General features: G+C 38.6%; 1 protein-coding gene across 1 annotated transcript in view; it reads left to right on the forward strand.

Annotated features, from left to right (window-relative positions):
* The first annotated feature begins 1,911 nt into the window (after nt 1-1,911).
* Nucleotides 1,912-19,927, forward strand: part of LOC148044558 (vitellogenin-1-like) — a 56,441-nt gene continuing 38,425 nt past the window's right edge. The window contains exons 1-10 of the mRNA XM_087720755.1: nt 1,912-1,951; nt 2,198-2,218; nt 2,344-2,495; nt 8,266-8,517; nt 11,327-11,488; nt 14,229-14,386; nt 15,163-15,307; nt 16,409-16,554; nt 16,654-16,819; nt 18,466-18,591. Of these exons, the coding sequence (XP_087576881.1) occupies nt 1,912-1,951; nt 2,198-2,218; nt 2,344-2,495; nt 8,266-8,517; nt 11,327-11,488; nt 14,229-14,386; nt 15,163-15,307; nt 16,409-16,554; nt 16,654-16,819; nt 18,466-18,591 (1,368 nt within the window). The remainder of the gene's footprint in view (nt 1,952-2,197; nt 2,219-2,343; nt 2,496-8,265; nt 8,518-11,326; nt 11,489-14,228; nt 14,387-15,162; nt 15,308-16,408; nt 16,555-16,653; nt 16,820-18,465; nt 18,592-19,927) is intronic.

The raw sequence follows: 19,927 nt of genomic DNA on the forward strand, positions 1-19,927 counted from the left end.
CACTTCGACAATAGATCAGCTGCTCCTATTACCCAGAAAGAATGAGTTAGAGAGACAGAGAGAGAGACAATACAAATACAATCATTTTCCTACAGCTAATTAGGCTGTTTCCATGTTTATTTATACCACAAAGATCCTACAAATTCAAAGTATCTACTTCAATTACACTAAAGTCCGCTAAACATTTTCAGGCGGTAATTTTCCTCTTCCTCTGCCCTTTCTGGATTGCAATACCACGCAGAATAGTGTTTGTGCAAATTCATTCAAAGCTATCAGGATTATCTCCTTCAGAAGGGTTGAGTTGGGCTGACTTTTAGCAACACTCAGCAGATCATGTTAATGTGGAACCTTTCTGATACATTTAAGATATGATATCATTATGATATTAGTTAATGGCTCAATAAGAGAGAGAACTGACAGCTCTTTTTCATTATTCACACTCTTGTCTCTTTTTCAGCCTTTTCTCAGCTTAATGCATTGCATTCTAAATCAAAATATCAATAGATAAAAGTATTTACACCCCACTTTTGAAGACTTGGAATGCTTTACAAATGATTAATTATATGCCATCAAGTCAGTGTCGACTCTGTGAGCATGCTTTTCTTCCTGCAGACATTTCATTGCCAGGAGGGTACCATCATTGGTTTATCGGAAAGATAACTTTGCTGGGTATTCACCTATGTCAGCTTGAATGGATTATTGAGAATATCTGTAGCTCAGAGTTGAATTGTCGAGTCTTTGGTGTTCTCTTATCTTGGCTGTTTGCTTGCAGACATTTCAATACTTAATGTGCTAAGATCATCAGTGCCCTGACACTGTTGCCCTGATGCATCAGCATGAATGTCCTGATCAGTGACCTAATCAGGTCACTCATGAGATTAGCTCACTGGGTAATGAAACTTCTGCAAGCAAACAACCAAGCTCAGAAAACACTGGCCTATAAAAACCTATATGACAATTTTTTTAAAAGAATATGCTTAGGACTTTTTCTTGCCTTTAGTTGCTCTTTAAAAAAAGAAAGAAAGAAATACTTTGTAGATCGAGTTTACCTCTATGTGTTTGTTATGATTGACTGGTCAGAATGCCAAGCCTTTAAGGAATTTTATTGCAAATTTGGGGTTGGCTTGGTCTAAAATATGTAGTTTCCCCACTAAAAATGTGTCAGTCTATTGTTGAAGACACTGTAAATGTAAATCTTCTTCTTACACATATCACACATCTATCACATAACATCCATATAAGCAAGAAACAGTGCTTGGAAGAAGTCAAGCTCAAAGACCATCAAGAACCCCCAAATAACTTTTTTTTTCTTGAAGCTGGGTGATACAACTCCAACAGTTTTTTGTTGGGTCCTCTAATAAGTGGTTCAGAATAAGAGTTTTGGAAAGCTACTGGGATTTCTTTCATCCTTTTTTATTTGCATTATAGCATTGCTCTGTGTATTTTACTGTAAAATACCCATTTTAGGAGCATTTTAATCCAATGTCTATTACATCTCAGTCGAACCCTTAGCAGGCCTGCCAAACTGGCGACCTGCAGGACAGATGCATCATGCACACGCTATGTCCACCCCGGCTCTGCAAAGGCAAAACCTGTCGCAATACATCACAATACGTCACGTGACGCGTTTGAATTTGACACCCATGCCTTAGAGGTTTGCATTAGCATTTAGCTTCTAGAATTACTGAATATTTAAATATTGATTTGGCTAAAGCCATTGCATGATTGTGTGACATCAGTATCTCTTATCTCTTATCAAGAAATATTTCTTGTTTGGCCAATCAATATTAAACTAAACATGTGCTTACTCATCCAAAAAACTTTTCCAAGATGGACATGTGACTAAATATGATTCTCTATAAAACAGGTACTGGCACTTTCTGGTTGACATTCCCCTTCTCCCCTCCCATAATGAAAGCTGTAATTTTAGCACTGGCATTGACCCTTGTGGGTAAGTAAGCATTTTAATTTATGATCTTTCAAAAATTGAACCTTAAAGAAACTAGTCCATTTTCATCAGAACAAATAAGGGAAATATTTTTGCACATTAATGGAAGCATTAAAAGTTCTGTATGATTACAGCAACATTAACCCAAAATCTCTCCAACCCTTTTATGTTTCTTATACCTCTGTATTTTAAACAATGAGGGAGGGGGATTTCTCTCAGAAATTTTTGACTTCTATTTTTATTTTCCAGGTTGCCAACAAAAAACTGATCGTAAGTATCTTCCCTGCATAGCATTATTTAATTATATAGAATTTTAAAAGCCAGTTTATGAGTCTATAGTTATGTAGCAGTATATTTTCCACACATTACCTTAACATGCATTTGAATTTTCACAGAAATTGTCTTAGGTTCGGATAAAGTTTTATTGTATGATTATGAAGTTGAAGTTCAGAACAAAATATCCGAAGATGGCTTTTCAAGTGCTGGACTAAAAGCTAAGTGTAAAGTAGAAATTGGAAATGTTGAACAAGACCGGAAGTTTCTAAAGGTAAGGAAAGAAATCCACTTTGAAAGTGAGTTTGTGCTGTTTGTGTGTTTACATGTTTGGGAAGAGGAGGGAAAAGGCATCCATTTTTCCAATTTAGAATACAAATTCTGCTTTATTTCATAATATACAGCAAATACCTTATCACACTCTATCAGATAATTATAGCTAGATCAAACTAAACAGAGGCAAAGTATAATTTCAGATCCATAGTTATTTTTGCTAGATTAATTCTATTTTCCCCCTACCCCAAATGTTAGTGCTAAGTTACTTCATTAAATGATTTTCATTTTGTGCAAGCAAAAATATTTAAATTCATGTGACTATTTCATTATTTGGAGGATGAATTTTACTATTAAGGCTTTACCTAACAACCTTTCTTTTTTTATTCTTCTGAGTTACTGTTGGTAAAATATCTAGATAAGTCTCCCCAGTTTTCTTGGCAATATTTCAGATTGGTTTGCCTTTACCTGCTTCCTAGGGCAGACAGAAAGTGACTGGACCAAGGTGAGCCACGGGCTTCATAGGCATAGGCATATGGTGGGACTAGAAGTCCCAGTCTCCTAATCTGAAATTTTAACTACCAGACCAAACTGACACTTTTTTGCCAGTATTATACTGTCTGCCATATTAAAAGATCTGATTTTACAAAATTCTTTGCTGCTCTCCCATATAAAATGATACTCTCATTTACAGATCAGTAGTTATATAAAGAGTTTGCATTTTCTTTTGTTATTATTTGGTTACTTTCAAGAAGGATGGGGAGATGTTTTTTCCTAGTACTAAGGCCAACTTCCTCATGTAGTAGACTTTTATTTATGTAAAGATTGAAGGAATTACAATCCAAATACATTTGAGAGTCCTGGGTAGCTCCATAGCATATAAGATACACACACACACACACACACACACACACACACACACACACACACACACACACACACACACTGCAATTTTGGAGAGCTGAAGGACCACATTTAGTTTAGTTGGTTAAAAATTACACAAATTTTCTTCAGGGGGGAGGGACCCTTTCCAGCCCTCTGATTCACAAACTTGCCTATCTGTGAAATAGATTAGATTAGATTAGATTAGATTTAATAAATTTATAGGCCGCCCAATCCCGAAGGACTCTGGGCGGCTTACAACAATACATTTAAAAAATAGAAAAGTTAAAAACACACAAACATAGATTTTTAAAAAAAGCCACAACATGCACCCAGTCTAATTGGGGCTAGACCTCAGTCATGAGGTCAACAGCCCGGGGCCTGCCAGAATAGCCAGGTCTTAATAGCCTTTCGGAAGGCCATGAGAGTGGGTAGGGTCCGGATCTCTGGGGGCAGTTTATTCCAGAGGGTTGGAGCGGCTACAGAGAAGGCCTTCCCCTGGGTGGTTGCCAGCCGACATTGTCTGGCTGACGGCACCCGGAGAAGGCCTACCCTGTGCGATCTTATCAGTCATTGGGAGGTATGTGGCAGAAGACGGTCTCGCAGATATCCGGGTCCTAGGCCATGTAGGTGATGATCAGCACCTTGAATTGTGCTCAGACACCAATAGGAAGCCAGTGCAGCTCGCGGAGGATAGGTGTGATGTGGGTGTACCTTGGTACACCCAATATTGCTCGCGTGGCTGCATTCTGGACTAGTTGTAGTCTCTGAACACTTTTCAGGGGCAGCCCATGTAGAGTGTGTTACAGTAGTCAAGCCTTGAGGTGAAAAGGGAGTGAGTGACCGTGTGAAGTGCCTCCTGATCCAGATAGGGCCGCAACTGGTGCACCAGGCGAACCTGGGCGAAGGTCCCCCTGGTCACAGCTGACAGGTGATGTTCTAGCATCAGCTGTGGGTCCAGGAGGACTCCCAAGTTGCGGACCCTCTCTGAGGGGAACAGATTTTCACCCCCCAGGCATATGGATGGACTAACTGAACTGTCCTTGGGAGGCAACATCCATAGCCACTCGGTCTTGTCAGGATTGAGTGCGAGTTTGTTCACCCCCATCCAGACCCTGATAGCTTCCAGGCACTGGCACATCACTTCCACCGCTACACTGAGTTGGCACGGGGCGGAGAGATACAACTGGGTATCATCCGCATATTGATAGTATTTGATCCTGTGCCGACGAATGATCTCACCCAGTGGCTTCATGTAGATGTTAAATAGGAGGGGGGACAAGACTGAGCCCTGTGGCACCCCATATTTAAGGGGCCTAGGGGTCGACCTTTGTCCCCCAACCAACACCGACTGTGACCTGTCAGAGAGGTAAGAGGAGAACCACCGTAATACGGTGCCTCCCACTCCCACCTCTTCCAGCCGTCGCAGAAGGATACCATGGTCGATGGTATCGAAGGCCGCTGAGAGGTTAAGGAGCACAAGGATAGAGGAGTGTCCTCCATCCCTGGCCCACCAGAGATCATCGATCAGTGCGACCAAAGCAGTTTCGGTGGAGTATCCAGGCCTGAATCCAGACTGAAAGGGATCCAGATAATCTGCTTCATCCAAGGTCCATCAGAGTTGTAGCGCGACCACCTTCTCAATAACCTTCCCTAAAAAAGGGAGGTTGGAGACCGGATGATAGTTGTTGAGAATAGCTGGGTCCAGAGAAGGCTTCTTAAGGAGGGGTCTTACCACCGCTTCCTTCAAGGATTGCGGGAAAGATCCCTCCTGCAAAGACGAGTTAGTAATCCTCTGGAGCCAGCCTTGTGTTACCTCCCTGCTGGTCGAGACCAGCCAGGAGGGGCACGGATCCAGCAAAAAGGTGGAGGCACCCATCGCTCCCATGGCCTTGTCCACTTCCTCAGGGTGACAAGCTGGAACTCGTTCCAGGAAATCTGAGCAAGACCTTCCCTTGGAACATCTATTGGTACTGTCCAACTGGAGTCTAGGTCTGTCCGAATCTGAGTGATTTTGTCTGACAAAAACTGAACAAACTCCTCAGCCCATCCCTGTAAGGGTTCCCCCGCATCCTCCCCTTTTAGGAGGGAGCGGGTTATCCTAAACAGGGCAGCTGGGCGAGATTCTGCAGACGCAATAAGAGCAGGAAAATGTGCACATTTTGCCACCCGTATCACCACTAAATAAATCCTAATAAAGGCTCTTAGTAGTGTTCGTTTGTATTTGGAGTTGCTAGCCCTCCAACATCGCTTTAGGCGTCTCTTTTGGCGCTTCATCTTCCAGAGTTCCTTGGTGAACCAAGGTGCCCTCTGGATCCACTGCCGCAGAGAGGCCACAAAGGCGCAATCCGATCCAGAGCCCCAGTTGCCATTGCATTCCAGCTGGTGACCAAGGCGTCTGTCGGAGTGTGGGCAAGAGAATCAGGTATCTCCCCAAGCTCCGTCTGAAATCTCAGTGGGTCCATCAGGCACCTGGGGCGGAACCATTTAATTGGCTCCATCTCCCTGCAGAGGGGGAGTAGCTTCTGAAAGTCAAGCCTCAGCAGGAAGTGATCTGACCATGACAAGGGCAAGGTCTCTATCCCCCTTAGTTCAAGATCACGTCTCCACTGCCCCGAGAGAAACACAAGGTCGAGTGTCCTGGGTCAAGTCCATGGTTGTCATGGAAGTCATGAACTCCTGCGCTCCATCAGAGCGTTCGCCCGGTGATGGAAGTTGAAGTCCCCCAGTACTATTAGTCTGGGGAACTCAACTGCCAACCCGGCTACTGACTCGAGGAGCGCAGGCAGGGCTGTTAAGATGCAGCTGGGAGGTAGGTACGTCAAAAACAAGCCCACCTGAACCCCTAGGTCCAACTTCAAGAGCAGAGACTCACACCCCACAGTCTCTGGAGCAGGGATCCTGTGAGGAACTAATGATCCTTGGATAATAACTGCCACTCCCCCAGCCCTTGTCTGGTGTCGAGGTTGATGGAGCACCTGAAACCCTTCTGGGCACATTTCCGAGAGGGGGACTCCTCCCTCATGTCCCAGCCAGGTTTCAGTAATACATGCCAGGTCCACCCCCTCGTCAAGTATTAAGTCCTGGATGAGGGGAGCTTTATGGATGAGAGACATGGCATTTAGCAGCAGCAACCTGAGGCCAGATCCCTGGCTTCTCTTGTCACCAGGTCCTGGAGTTGAGCTTACAGGGCCGGAACAAGGGATCGCTGTAATGTAGCGAGCCCTCCTTCCCCGGTAATGGCTAGCCCTGTAGCTCCCGTCATACCTGCCCTTCCCAACCATGACTGGAATGCTCCGATCCAATCCCCCCCTCCCATGGCCCCCATTTTTCTCAGCAGGCCACATCTATCAATCATTCTAGGACCAGAGGTTGGCCTGGGCCCACTGCCACTTCTGCTTATGCACTCAGTGGGGGGGGGCAGGCTGTGTTCCTGGTCCTCTCATGTGTACTACACAACCATTCTCTCATTCAAACCCCACTGTAATCGTTTAAAACATACAAAGTTACAATAACATGGTAGTATAAAATTAATTAATTTAAATTAAAAGTGGGTTCATTCATCATCATTCACACCATACATACTCCACCCCAGTAAAAATTGTGCAGTTCTCACATTCCACTGAAGCAGATTGATGCAGTTCGGAACTGGTGTTGGTATAGGAGGGGGAATTCCCAGTCTCTCTCCTCCCTCATGGGTCCGGAAAAGTATAAAGTGCAAAAGGGGGGGCAGGAGGCCCAGAGTCTGAGAATGGCCAAAGCGGTTTCAGGGGGGAATGTAGACGCCAGTTAAAGAGGGTGGTTAAAGTCACGGCCGCATCCCCCCCGCTTCTCGTCATTTCCTTTTGTCATATGTGCGCGACACAACAGGCTATAGAGCTGCCAGCACGCAAGAAAGTCTTTATGATCACTACAATGATGATGTTATTCGAGAGGTAGACCAGAAGAGGGGAAGGTGAAACAAATCGGGGCTGAAAATGGTGGCCACTAGGGGGAAAGTTCCAACCCCCAGGTGTACCGCCCATCCAGATTTGCAGCGCCGGGAGTAGGGCGGTCGAGAAGGTGAGGCTGTTAAAGAGGGTACCTCTAAGGAAGTATTAATTGTATTTATGACATAAGATAGAACATACATTGGATCCTAATGTTTGGAAAGATTGAAGGCAAAAAGGGAAGGGGACAGCAGAGGATGAGATGGTTAGATAGTGCCAACAATGCAGTGGCCATGAGTTTGGGCAGTCTCAGAGAGACACTGGCGGATGAGGAGGGCTAGAATGCTGTGGTCCATGGGGGTCACAAAGAGTCAGAGAAGACTTAATGACTAAACAACAAAAATAACTTTTTACCCATCTTTAGTTGTTCTCAGATTTACTCTAAACTCAGCAGTAAATTCTGACTTTTCAGAAGTCTGAATCCTTTATTCAGAAATTGGCTTGCTCAAAATAAGGCATTCACATATGATTCGGCTACAACAATCTATTTTATCTATTTCAGGCAAGAATTTAGCCGTGTCTACACAGGAGCCTTGTCTCCTGCTTTCCTATAGGTCAACTATGCTCCAGGATTTAAACTCCAAATTCTTTTTCCTTGCCTTTGTAAGGGAGCAGCTCAGTCTTCTGAGAACCTTGGAGATTGACATAAGATTTATATCTATCTTGGAACAATGGACTCCTGACTTACACAACTTCTGCACCATTTTAGATTACTTTAACTACTAAGATTTTAATGCTAAAGTAGTGTTACATTACTTTATTTTTAATATCCGCATAGAGAGAATTTATGGCTTCTTTTCTTTAAAGGTGTTTTTTTGAAAAAAAAATTGGATGGGATATTTAGGAAGAATAAAATTTTATTATGTATGGTTTTTTTAAAAAAATCTCTTTGTATGACAGGTTGATTGTTTTGAAGGACTGGATTACAATGGCCTACACCCCTGGATCAAGTTTGCTTCATCACCCACGTTAACTACAGTGTTTCAGAAACACTTGAAGAATCTAATTGTTACATTTCAACACAGAAATGGGCATGTCGATGACATAATGGCTCCAGATCATGTCTCAGAATTTGCTTTAAACTTCTGCAAAGGAATTTTGAATTTATATGAAAATACCATCAAGGACCAGAAAACATATACTATAAAAGAGGTAAATCATCATTCCAGTTGTAAGTGTGGTATGGCATTATGGCCTTCTGCTTTCCTTTTGTCCAATAACACAGCTACAGTTCTGTTGAGGTTGTAAGCAACATTGTTGTGCCAGGCAAGAATTTTGAAGATGAACATGATGTCTCAGTAGTATGATGTTATCTGCGACCAATTTTAGGTTCATTGTGTTTGGAGTGGTTATCCCAAACTGAAGATCCACAGCAGTTACTGTGTAGTTATTTATATTAGCATCAATGAGAATTTCCAAATTGCACTTTCAAATCATAGAGAGAGACAGAGCAAGTTTTTTCTGCTCCAGGGTGCTGCAAAAAGTTGATTGAGCCCATTTTGTATCTCTACAGCTTTGCTTCTTGATTGAAGTTTCCAGAAATGTACCAGTTCCACATCCTGAAATGTTTTAAAAAGCAATATTTAAAGCATATCCCAGATCACAATATATGTATTCAAGTCCCACTAAAATGTTAACTGAGCAACCTTATGCATATCTAAAGCATAGATAGAAATAGTTATTAAGTTCAATGGAATTTGCACACAAGGTTGGGACCTTGAATGACTGCTTCTGTATTGGACTGTGGTCCCCCCCTCTCTCTCTCCCCCTTCCCTCCCTCTCCCTCTCCCCTTCTCTCTCTCCAGGCATACTGTATATATACATACATATATACATACATTTGGAATAACTTGCTGGTAGAGCTAAAAGAGAAGACAATTCTTCTTCAACTTCTACAAAATAAATCAGCAAAATTTTAATTTGGCTCATAATAATTTTACTTACCAGTATATATGTAAATTAATTACATCAACTGTATACTAATATTGGTAAAATAGTTAAAATTGTTTTTGTAGAAAATTCAGAATATAATTAATTTAATTTAGAAAACAACTATCTGAATACAGGAATATTGTACTTTGGGAATACTGACTACATTTGATCTCTGAATTATATGATTTTTTTAAAACTTACCATCCATGCTATTTTTTAGCTCATATCTTCATCTGGTTAAATTAATCTAAATCAGTTGAAATTAGAATCATTGTTTTTATTGGAGGCTATATTCCACAATTTCTAAATTATCTAGCATACCATTCCATATACAGTACCTCATAAACAAATAAAATAGTGCTCAAAAAAAGTCTATTATACTGATTACTAAGAATCAGAATCAGAATAGAGCTGGAAGGGACCTTGGAGGTCTTCTAGTCCAATCCCCTGACCAGACAGGAGACCCTATACCATTTCAGACAAGTGGCTGGCCAGTCTCTTCTTAAAGACCTTCAGTGATGAAGCACCCACAATTTCTGAAGGCAAGCCATTTTGCTGGTTAATTGTTCTCACTATTAGGAAGTTTCTCCTTAATTCAAGATTGCTTCTCTCCTTGATCAGTTTCCATCCATTGTCTAGCCTTCTGGTGCTTTGGAAAATAAATTGACCCTCTTTTCTTCGTGGCAGCCCCTCAAATACTGGAATACTAGTCCTCCTTTTTTCTAGACTAGCCATACCCAGTTCCTGCAACCGTTCTTCGTATGTTTTAGTCTCCAGGCTCTTAATTGTCTTCATTTATCCTCTCTGCCTTTTTTTCCCAAAGTCTCAACACTTTTTGTAATGTGGTGACTAAAACTGAATGCTGTATTCCAGGTGTGATCTTACTAAAGTTTTATAAAGCTGTACTAATACTTCATATGATTTTGATTCTGTGCCTCTGTTTATGCGATCAAGGATTGTATTAGCTTTTTTGGGTTGCTGCTGCACACTGCTGGCTCATAGTTAAATGATCATCCACTAGGATTAGTCCGATCCCTTTCACAGTTACCGTTTTTGAGCCAGGTTTCACCTAATCTGTACTTGTACTTTTGGTTTTTCCTACCTAGGTGTAAAATCTTGCTTTTCTCCACATAAAATTTCATATTGTGTTGTGGCATTCCTGCTTATAAGAATTCATCCATAGGCCTTTTGTTTTTTGGAAGGGTGGGGGAAAGGGAAAAAGGGTCATGGAAGGTCTTTTTGAATAACAGCCTTCCAACACAAATTCTTCCTCTTTCATTTCATATTGGACTAATTATGTGAAGGTATTGCTACAATGTGGAACGGTGAATAGCTGTTCATTAAGCTAATGGCGAGTATAAAGCACATGGAAATGTCTAGGTTGAAATTGCCTTGAGGGGGATGGGGAACAAATTTAAAGTTAATAGAAATTCTAGGTACTTACTGAGGTTTCACTTTTGATGAATACCAAAAAAAATATATGATACAATGTTAGAGATCTGAGTGAACTCTGCTAATATAGGAAAGAAAGATCACATTTCTTCAGCAAGTGAGCTAATTATTGCTGCTTTCATGGCCCATCTGCTCATCTACAACTCCAAGGCTTCTAACACAGGAATGTGTGAATTGTAGATTAGGTATAATAGGGTTTTTAGGGATAAGGTGCCAGTTCCAGCTCTGAAAGATCTTGCTTTTGAGGTGTAATTCTCATTGATCAGATTATTTGGCCACCGTTTTTATTATTAAAAACATTCCAAAATTATGCTTTATATAAAATAAGCCTAATTGAAAATGAATAAAGAACTTTGCAAAGGAAATGCCAGGTCTTTACTAAGGACTGTAGAGGTTTGGCATGATAGAGGAGGAGGAAGATGACGACAATGACAACTTGATCAAAGGCATTAGGAATTAGAAAGGAAAGTGCAATTCCACAAGTGAATAGATACTTTTCATAGGTATCTTTTCTTTGTATGTATTGCATTGATATTTTATTCATTCATTCATTCATTTACATTTATTTATTTTGCAGGATGGCATTGAAGGTAGGTGTGACACCATCTACCTCCTTCAAAACACTGAAAAACCAGATGAATTCTTGATGACCAAATCCAAAGATTTAATGAATTGTGATAACCTGGCTAGAAAGGTTGTTGGTGCTGCCTATGTTATTCCATGTGAATACTGCAGACAGGTCAGTACCGTTAATGGATGTGTGTGTCTTGTGTTTGTAGAAAGATAGATGTTAAAGCTATAGAGATACAGAGAAGAAGGCAAACAATCTTAATAAATGATTGTTATTAAACATAGATATCGATATACATTATATATTATTATAATTTTATTATATCCCAATAATCCCACAATAGTTATCATGCACACACAAAAAGTTTCATGATTTTTCCCAACTGTTTGCTGAACTGTCCTGAAAGAAGACTTCTTGTACATTAATCTTTAAAAATGTGCAAATCAGTGTAAGTACTTGAATCTAGAATTTTCTAGCTTTTTTACGTGTCCACCAAGCATAATAAAATATTCCTTCTTGTTTTTCACCTTTCAAACAAGAATTTGAAATGCCTTTGGATATTTTAAACATTTTTTTCTGATAACAGATACCAACAATAAATCATTTTATAAAAATACTCTTTAAGGTTATAACATAATGTCAATTTCAGTCTTTTCCACCATATATTTGCCCATCCATAAGTATATTGTAACCAAAATGTTTAGCCCATTTTATCATACATTCTTTCACTTGTTCTTCTTCTTCTTCTGATTTATATTACAATAATATTGATACACTTTAGCATTTACATAGTCATCATTTGTACATAATTTCATTTCAGACTCAATCTTACAATGTCCAAACCATAAACTACTTGTCTACTTTAAATCTTTTTAATAACTGTAAATAAGAAAGCCACTGGCAGCTATGTCCCTCTGCTACCCCTTCTTCCATTGATGTTATTTTGTATTCCTCGTGCCCAAATTCTAGGTATTCATCTATTTTCCCCAGAGAGGTATCACTTACTTTATACGTTAGAATAATATTGATGATTTTTTTTATGGCCAGACTATCCATTAATACAGTTGTTCCCTCTTGTATGAGTATCTTTTTCTTTTCATAATTCAAATGCCAACCATTTCCCTGGCTTGTTTGCAAACTCAGTTTTTGGTATTACATAATTCATTTCTAATTCTATTTCTCTTATTGCTAACATAGATAACTGTCCTAGTAAATTTGTTTATACATACTTAGATATAAAACATATAAGCCATTTTATGTATGCAAGCAGATTTATTGCTATTTATTTGCACACAATTCTATAACTGCCGTGTTACTAGTCTTTGGTTGCTACAATTCATCACGTGGTTTGACCCATTTTAATATGCAATCACAAATTGCAAAAGAGAGACAAATCAATTATGTCAACTAAACATTACTGACATCCTTTCTTTAATATAAATTTAATGAAAGATTTTAAAAACAAGAGTAAGTAGTAATATAAACTAAAATAGTAAGAAGGAGAAAATAACAAGGAAGAAATAGCAAAAAAATTTAAGAAAATTTAGGAAAAGAAAAAAGTAGAAGAAAAATAGAAAAGAAAGAAAGAAAAACATATATAAAGAAATAGCATCCAATTTTCTTTACAGTAGTTATAAATACAACTTACCTCTTTCTTTAAAGTTACACCATGATTCTTCTTTCTATAGTCTATTTTACTTAATAGATTAAAACAAAACTTTAGATCATAAATTGTTGTTTTTTCTCTTTTATGCAAAAAGTTCATAAGGGGTTTCCAGGCCGCAAGAAACATAATTATTCCCTTTTCTCTAATTGAACAGGAAGAACATTACTGGCATCTTTAAAACGTTATTCGTGCAGTTATTTTCATGGGAAACATATTCTTTAAGTTGGAAGCCTATGTCAAGATAACTATATTGTGTGTATTAAATTGCAGAGGCATGATTATACAATTCACTAAACTCAAAATATAGTTCTAGAAATTCTCCTTTGATTTCTACTTTGTACTTGGAAGGTATATTACAATATTCAATGTTCCATTGAATAAATTGATTGCTTCTTATCAGTGGAAGCTGGAGATACAATTTAAAGGGAATGAATTCCCATACACTCCATGTACAGTTCAAACTTTGCTAAATTATAAGTTCATTTAAGGTAAGTTGACACAGTGCAATCATGCTACCATATGAAACTATTTTTAAAAACACAGGAAAATTGTCTCAGATTTAACTGACTGTTGCTACAGAAGACAATGCCATTTCAAATTTGGACAGTCATTAAATGAATGGTCATAAGTCATAAACCACTTGTACTATTTATCCCATTGGAAGACCTGAATGGCAGTTTAGGATAGATCATCTGGAGAAAGTCTATTCTTGTGGGTACCCAGAGAAGATGGCACTCACTTGATGGCACATCATCAGTCATTATGTAAACATGTAGAAACTTGAACAATTCTAATGCAAAAATAGTAAACTAATTTTCATGTTCAAGATACCTGCACATTTTAATCAAGCAGACTCTTTTTCACATACTTTTTTTCCCTTTAGATATTCTAAATATATTTCTTTTTAAAAAATGTTCTATTCATTCCTACATATTAATTTTCCATATTCATCTTGTTCACCATTGTTTCTATTGATCATCACAGCATATAACACAAAAAGAGATCAGATAAAAGCCATTTTCCTATTCATGTTCAAGGAAGTGACAATATAAGAATTAAATTTGTTTTTCATATAAAAGAGAGAGGTTCCCTGGTTCTGGAGGAAATGTAGTTTGCCTGCTGCCAACTCTTATTGTTAACTGTATCCAAACAAACTTACTATATTTTATTGTATGAATAGCCATGCTATCATTTCTATTGCATAAATTGCTTTCTAATAACATTTTCATATTTTTTGTAAAGAAAAATAAGAATTTTCAAGGGTCAAGTATATACAACTACAGAATAAAAGATTTGAAGGAAAAGAATGAGAAAATAATCATGGAAGCCACAGCTCAAGAAATTCAGCAATTCTCACCATTCAGAGAACGAACTGAAGAATACGTCAAACTGGAGGCCAGGTCTTACAACTCTGCTATAATTTTTCCAAAATTATGAATGTCTTTATTTTATTATAATATCTGTAACATTTAACATCTATTCCATTGTGTTTCTGGAATTGTATTTGTTAAATCCCAAATAATCATAGAGTATTATGGTTAGCTATAAAAATGAAATATTTTGTTTATTTATTATATCATTATCTATCTAATAACAAATATTCTCAGTAAAATGAGAAGAGTCATTTTGACATAATCTGTCCAGATTCAAAGAGGACAAGTTAAAGTTCTCCAGTATCAGCCTGAACAATTTTATAATATTATACAGAATATTTTGTTCAAACACCTTTAGATGTTGAAAGTATTGACTACAAAGATTTTGATTACTAAAGGATAACATTAATGGTCCACTCTATTACATGACAGGTCTACTTATTTTTTGAATAAATACTGAATAATACAAAACTGGTTCAATATTAATTAAGATAAATTAATTTACCTTAATTATGTGGCTTAGAATTATTTTTTAAGGAGAGCAATGTTGATTTATAGACCCAAGTAAAATTATATACATTGTCTGAACTGCTATGTCATAGAAGCATAGTTTTGAAGTTTCAGCAATATTTTATGACCTGGACATCAAGCACTATTTGTATTAAAATATGAGCCCAATATCAAAGTGCCTAGATTTTTGTTTTGATTTTTATAAAAAAAAAACAGCTGGTAACCAAGGGCAAAACCATAACCAGTGTTCATAATTAATTCTCTCTTAATTTCATTGCATCTTCATTCTTTAGGCAAAAACTGGAACTCATTGAAGCCCATAGCCGCTTGCCACAAATACCTTCTAACTTGAAAAAATACGGTTCCCTTCTATATCATTTTAAAGATGTTCCTCTACTTCCTGCTTCATTATTAAAAATCAAGAACATAAAAAAGGAGGTAAGCTTACAGTTAAGGGACCCAGTGGCTCAGTGGCTAAGATGCTAAGCTTGTCGATCAGAAAGGTCAGCAGTTCGATGGTTTGAATCCCTAGTGCTGTGTAACAGAGTGTACGCCCATTACTTGTCCCAGCTTCTGCCAACCTAGCAGTTCAAAAGCATGTAAAAATGCAAGTAGAAAAATAGGAACCACCTTTGGTGGGAAGGTAACAGCTCTCCATGTGCCTTCAGTGTTTAGTTACGCCAGCCACATGACCACAGAGATGATGGACAGTGCTGGCTCTTTGGTTTTGAAACGGAGATGAGCACTGCCCCCTAGAGTCGGGAATGACTAGCATGTATGTGCAAGGGGAACCTTTACCTTTAAGCTTAAAGTTAGAATGTAAATGGGTTTTTGCTTCCATGTAAATTTGTATTTGTATTTGTATTTATTTGTCTTGTATGCCGCCCACTCCGGAAGGACTCCGGGCGGCTCACAATAGACAAGGGAAGGGGGAAAACTAGACAAAGACAACACTTTAAAAACAAAAAACGCAACATTCACAATTTCCGTGGGGCTGGATGTTTCACAGGCCCCCCGGCCTGCTGGAGCAGCCAGGACTTGGTGGCTTTGCGGAAGGCCGGGAGGGTAGTAAGGGTCCGGATCTCGACAGGGAGATCATTCCAGAGGGCTGGAGCTGCAACAGAGAAGGCTCTCCCCTGGGGGGTCACCAGCCGACATTGGCTGGTGGATGGAATCCAGAGGAGACCTAACCTGTGAGATCTAATCGGTCTATGGGAGGTAATTGGCAGGAGGCGGTCTCTCAGGTACCCAGGTCCAATGCTATGTAGGGCTTTATAGGTAGCGACCAGCACCTTGAAGTGGATTCAGAGACTAATGGGTAGCCAGTGCAGCTCGCGGAGGATAGGTGTGACGTGGGTGTACCTAGGGTGCACCCACAATTGCTCGCACGGCTGCGTTCTGGACTAACTGAAGTCTTTGAACACTCTTCAACTAAATATTCTTAGTTCAATGATGAAACAATATCTAAAATGTTTTGAAGTTTATTGGTTTATTTTTTTAAACCCTCCCCCCTCCCCCCAAAAACCCCTTATCCAACAGATTGAGGATGGATTGCATTACCTGGCAGATGAAAATGTTCCAAAAGATGGTAAAAAAATTCTGCATCTGGTCAACCTTTTGCGCACAGAAAATGAAATTAATTATTTTGAAGTGTTTGACAGTTATTATGGGCAGGCAATATATAGGTAAGATAAAACAGGAAGTTATTTTTCTGTTGAAAACCAAATTTGGATATTTAAATCCAAATAATCACAGTTCAAGCATGTTTCTCCTTTTTTCCACAGATCCATCGTTTTGGATTTAATCTCTACTGCGGGTACTTCAAGTGGGCTAAAATATGTGAGGCACAAAATGGTTCAACAAGAGATCACCACGACTGAAGCAGCCCAAGCATTGCTTGTCTTCTTCCATTTCTGTAATGCATCTGAAGAAGTCGTCGAAGAAGCTATGGTAAAATACTGCTGTCATTCTTGCTGTTGCTATTATTATGATGATGTTAAAGTTGTTAACTGTTTATTATAAGAAGCATGTCAACTCACAAAGCATCCCTGACCTGCTCTCAAGTTGCCGTAGGCAGAGGGGGTGGGGAAACGAACACCAGTCAAAACTTTGTGAGTTGACAAAAAGCACATTCCAGCCATATCTCTGTCAAGGCTGTCTCTGCAGTTATCCACAGTGACTGGAGAGAGTGATCTCTACAACCTGCGAAATTGCTTCATTGGAGAATATGATTGCTGACACACCTTGTGGGGAATGGGGGAACAGGGTCAGAGGCGGAACGTAAATTAAGTGGGGTCAGAGTTGGCTTCACTTGGATCATGTTGACACAAAGCTCCTAATAAATAACTGGATTCCTTTTGAAGCTTGGCTCAAGGTTCATGATTTAATAAGAGCATCTGTGGGAACTGTGACACAGTAGTACTCTTACAACTGATCCTCTGTTTGTGGAAGATTGAACAGAATAATTGAGGGAAACTCTAAAATGTGGCAATGCATGCATGTTGGCTTTCCCACCGATTTACAAATAATTTCTAGCTTCTAAATTCACTTTCCATATCTTGAGTGACACTAGCCTGAGTGAAATTCAGCAGATGCCAAAGCTATTGCTTCGGAGATGTTGCTGAACCATATTTCCCAGCTTCCTTACTCAGCCTTTGCAATGAATCATCTATAAGGCTACCGGGTCAACCAATTCATCCAAAACAAAAACTTTCCTAAAAACTCAATTAGAATTTGCATTTAAACCATCATTGACCAAATCATGAATTTCTATCTTGTGTAAAAGCTAAGGTAGACTGCAAGGTGAAATGCAGAAACTTGAGGCTATACAATATATGGGGAAAAAAAGAAAATATACAGTTAGAACCTATTCTGTTTTATTCTTAAATTGGGTTTAGCACATTCTGTTGATTATGCTGACTGGAAATGATAGGAGCTGCAATTCTAACATATCAGAAAGCTTTCACTTTAAAGAAATTCATATTCTATCCTTCTAAAATGATGATACTCTCTGCAAATAAACTATGGTGATTCTCCATGTATAAGTCTGTAATTATTGACATGCTTGCCTGAGGCACTGACACCATGTAATGGAATGTTCTTTAAAAGGCTGCAGATATAGCAGAGAATTTGTCCTGAAATTGTTTTTACTGTATTCAAGTGTCTTTATCAGATCTTGGAAATACTTATATGGAAATACTTATATCTGAGTCGGCTCAGGAAACTGAGCCGGATTATCTTTTTTGTTTGTTTGTTTCTTTAAATGAAGCCTTGCCATAAACTCATAAAGCAGGGCTTTAGGCAAGCCACTCATCTGTGATGTAGAAAAAATGTTCCTCATCAGTTCTTACAGGAAATATTGGAATAATAAATAGTAAGATATCTTACATGGTAAGATATAAACACCATAAACAATTCTACAGATGCTAAGCAGCGTAATTGCTTTATATTTGGATCTTTCATTTCTGACTCTGATCTCGGGTGTACTGGTATCAATGTTACAGATCTACAGGTTAAATAGAAGCAAACCTTTGGCTTTGTAATTGCAACTGCCTTTGCTACTCAGTTATAGTAACAGCAGAATATTCTTTCCACAGGCCATTATGATAGACGTTCTTAAAGGTCCAAAGAGTCTCTATCGTACTTCCATCTGTCTCTCCTATGGATCATTACTTTCCAGATTCTATGCCGCTTCAAACACAATCCTCGACAAATATCTCAAGGTACATTGCCCAGTTTCAATTCTGTTTCTTCACCTAAAAATCCTTAAGCTCCAGAGTGCAAACTCAGCTCAGATGAAGGAACTTTCGAATGAAAATAGCTCTGTTGAATAGTTTTCAGGTGTTACTACAAAACATTAAAATGAGAGTTTTGCTTCACTGGCATCAGAATTGTTAACGCCAACCAGAAATGTGGGGGGAGGGCGGAGAAAGAATGTGAGAGCAGCAAAAAAATGTTTAACATTTATAGGGCATATTTGCTTAATAGGTTTTCATGATAGTTTTATATGACTTGTCCTTTTCTTTTATAAAGCATTTTTATGAAGCTCTTATTATTGTAAGTTTCTTTTTTAAAAAAATAAATGTAAGAGTCCATTACTTAATTAAAAACAGTAGTAAATGTGCCAGTTATGTATGCCTTAATGTTGCCTCTAAAGAAGAATTTTACCCTTTTTGTAGGGCATCTATATTATTGTTAGCAGCTAGAATAATTATATTTGTCTTCCATACATTTTTAATTTATATTGAAGTTTATGTTGTTGTACACTAGTATTGGAAACATTATGTTGTTGTACACCAGCATTGCAAACATACTGATATATCCATGGTTTTATATATGTGTATGTGTATATGTGTGTGTGTGTGTATGTACATATACATATACATATACATATACATATACATATACATATACATATACATATACATATACACATACACATACACATACACATACACATACACATACACATACACATACACATACACATACACATACACATACACATACACATACACATACACATACATATATGCTGGTCTTGTTGTATTCGGGTCTTTTCCCATGTAAGATTGAGATTGTCTTGGCAACATTTCAGTGAGGTCTCACTCGCCATCTTCAGGCTGGGTTTTGGACTTAAAGTGTGGCCGGAGCTGTCATCTTTCTATAAATCTTGGGGGGGGGGGTATGGAGTGCTGGCTTTGATTCAGTAAGAGGAGTGATTGGTTGTGTGGTTGTATCATGATTGGTAGACTGGTGCTGATTGGTGCTGGCTGTGTGTACATTGTTGTTTCGTGTTGTAATGGCTTGGATGGTGGGTGGGGCTCGTTTGTTGACTAGGGCTGGTTTCCAGATGTCTGGTAGGCAGGAGGTATCATCACCTTTATTCATACAGATACAGATACAGATACAGATACAGATACAGATACAGATACAGATACAGATACAGATACAGATACAGATACAGATACAGATACAGATACAGATATAGAATACATACATACATACATACATACATACATACATACATACACTAATTTGTAAATATATATACAATAT

The sequence above is a fragment of the Thamnophis sirtalis genome, unplaced genomic scaffold (assembly GCF_051295495.1).
Source record: "Thamnophis sirtalis isolate CommonGarterSnake01/CBP01778 unplaced genomic scaffold, rThaSir2_p1.2 scaffold_7, whole genome shotgun sequence".
NCBI lineage: Eukaryota > Metazoa > Chordata > Lepidosauria > Squamata > Natricidae > Thamnophis > Thamnophis sirtalis.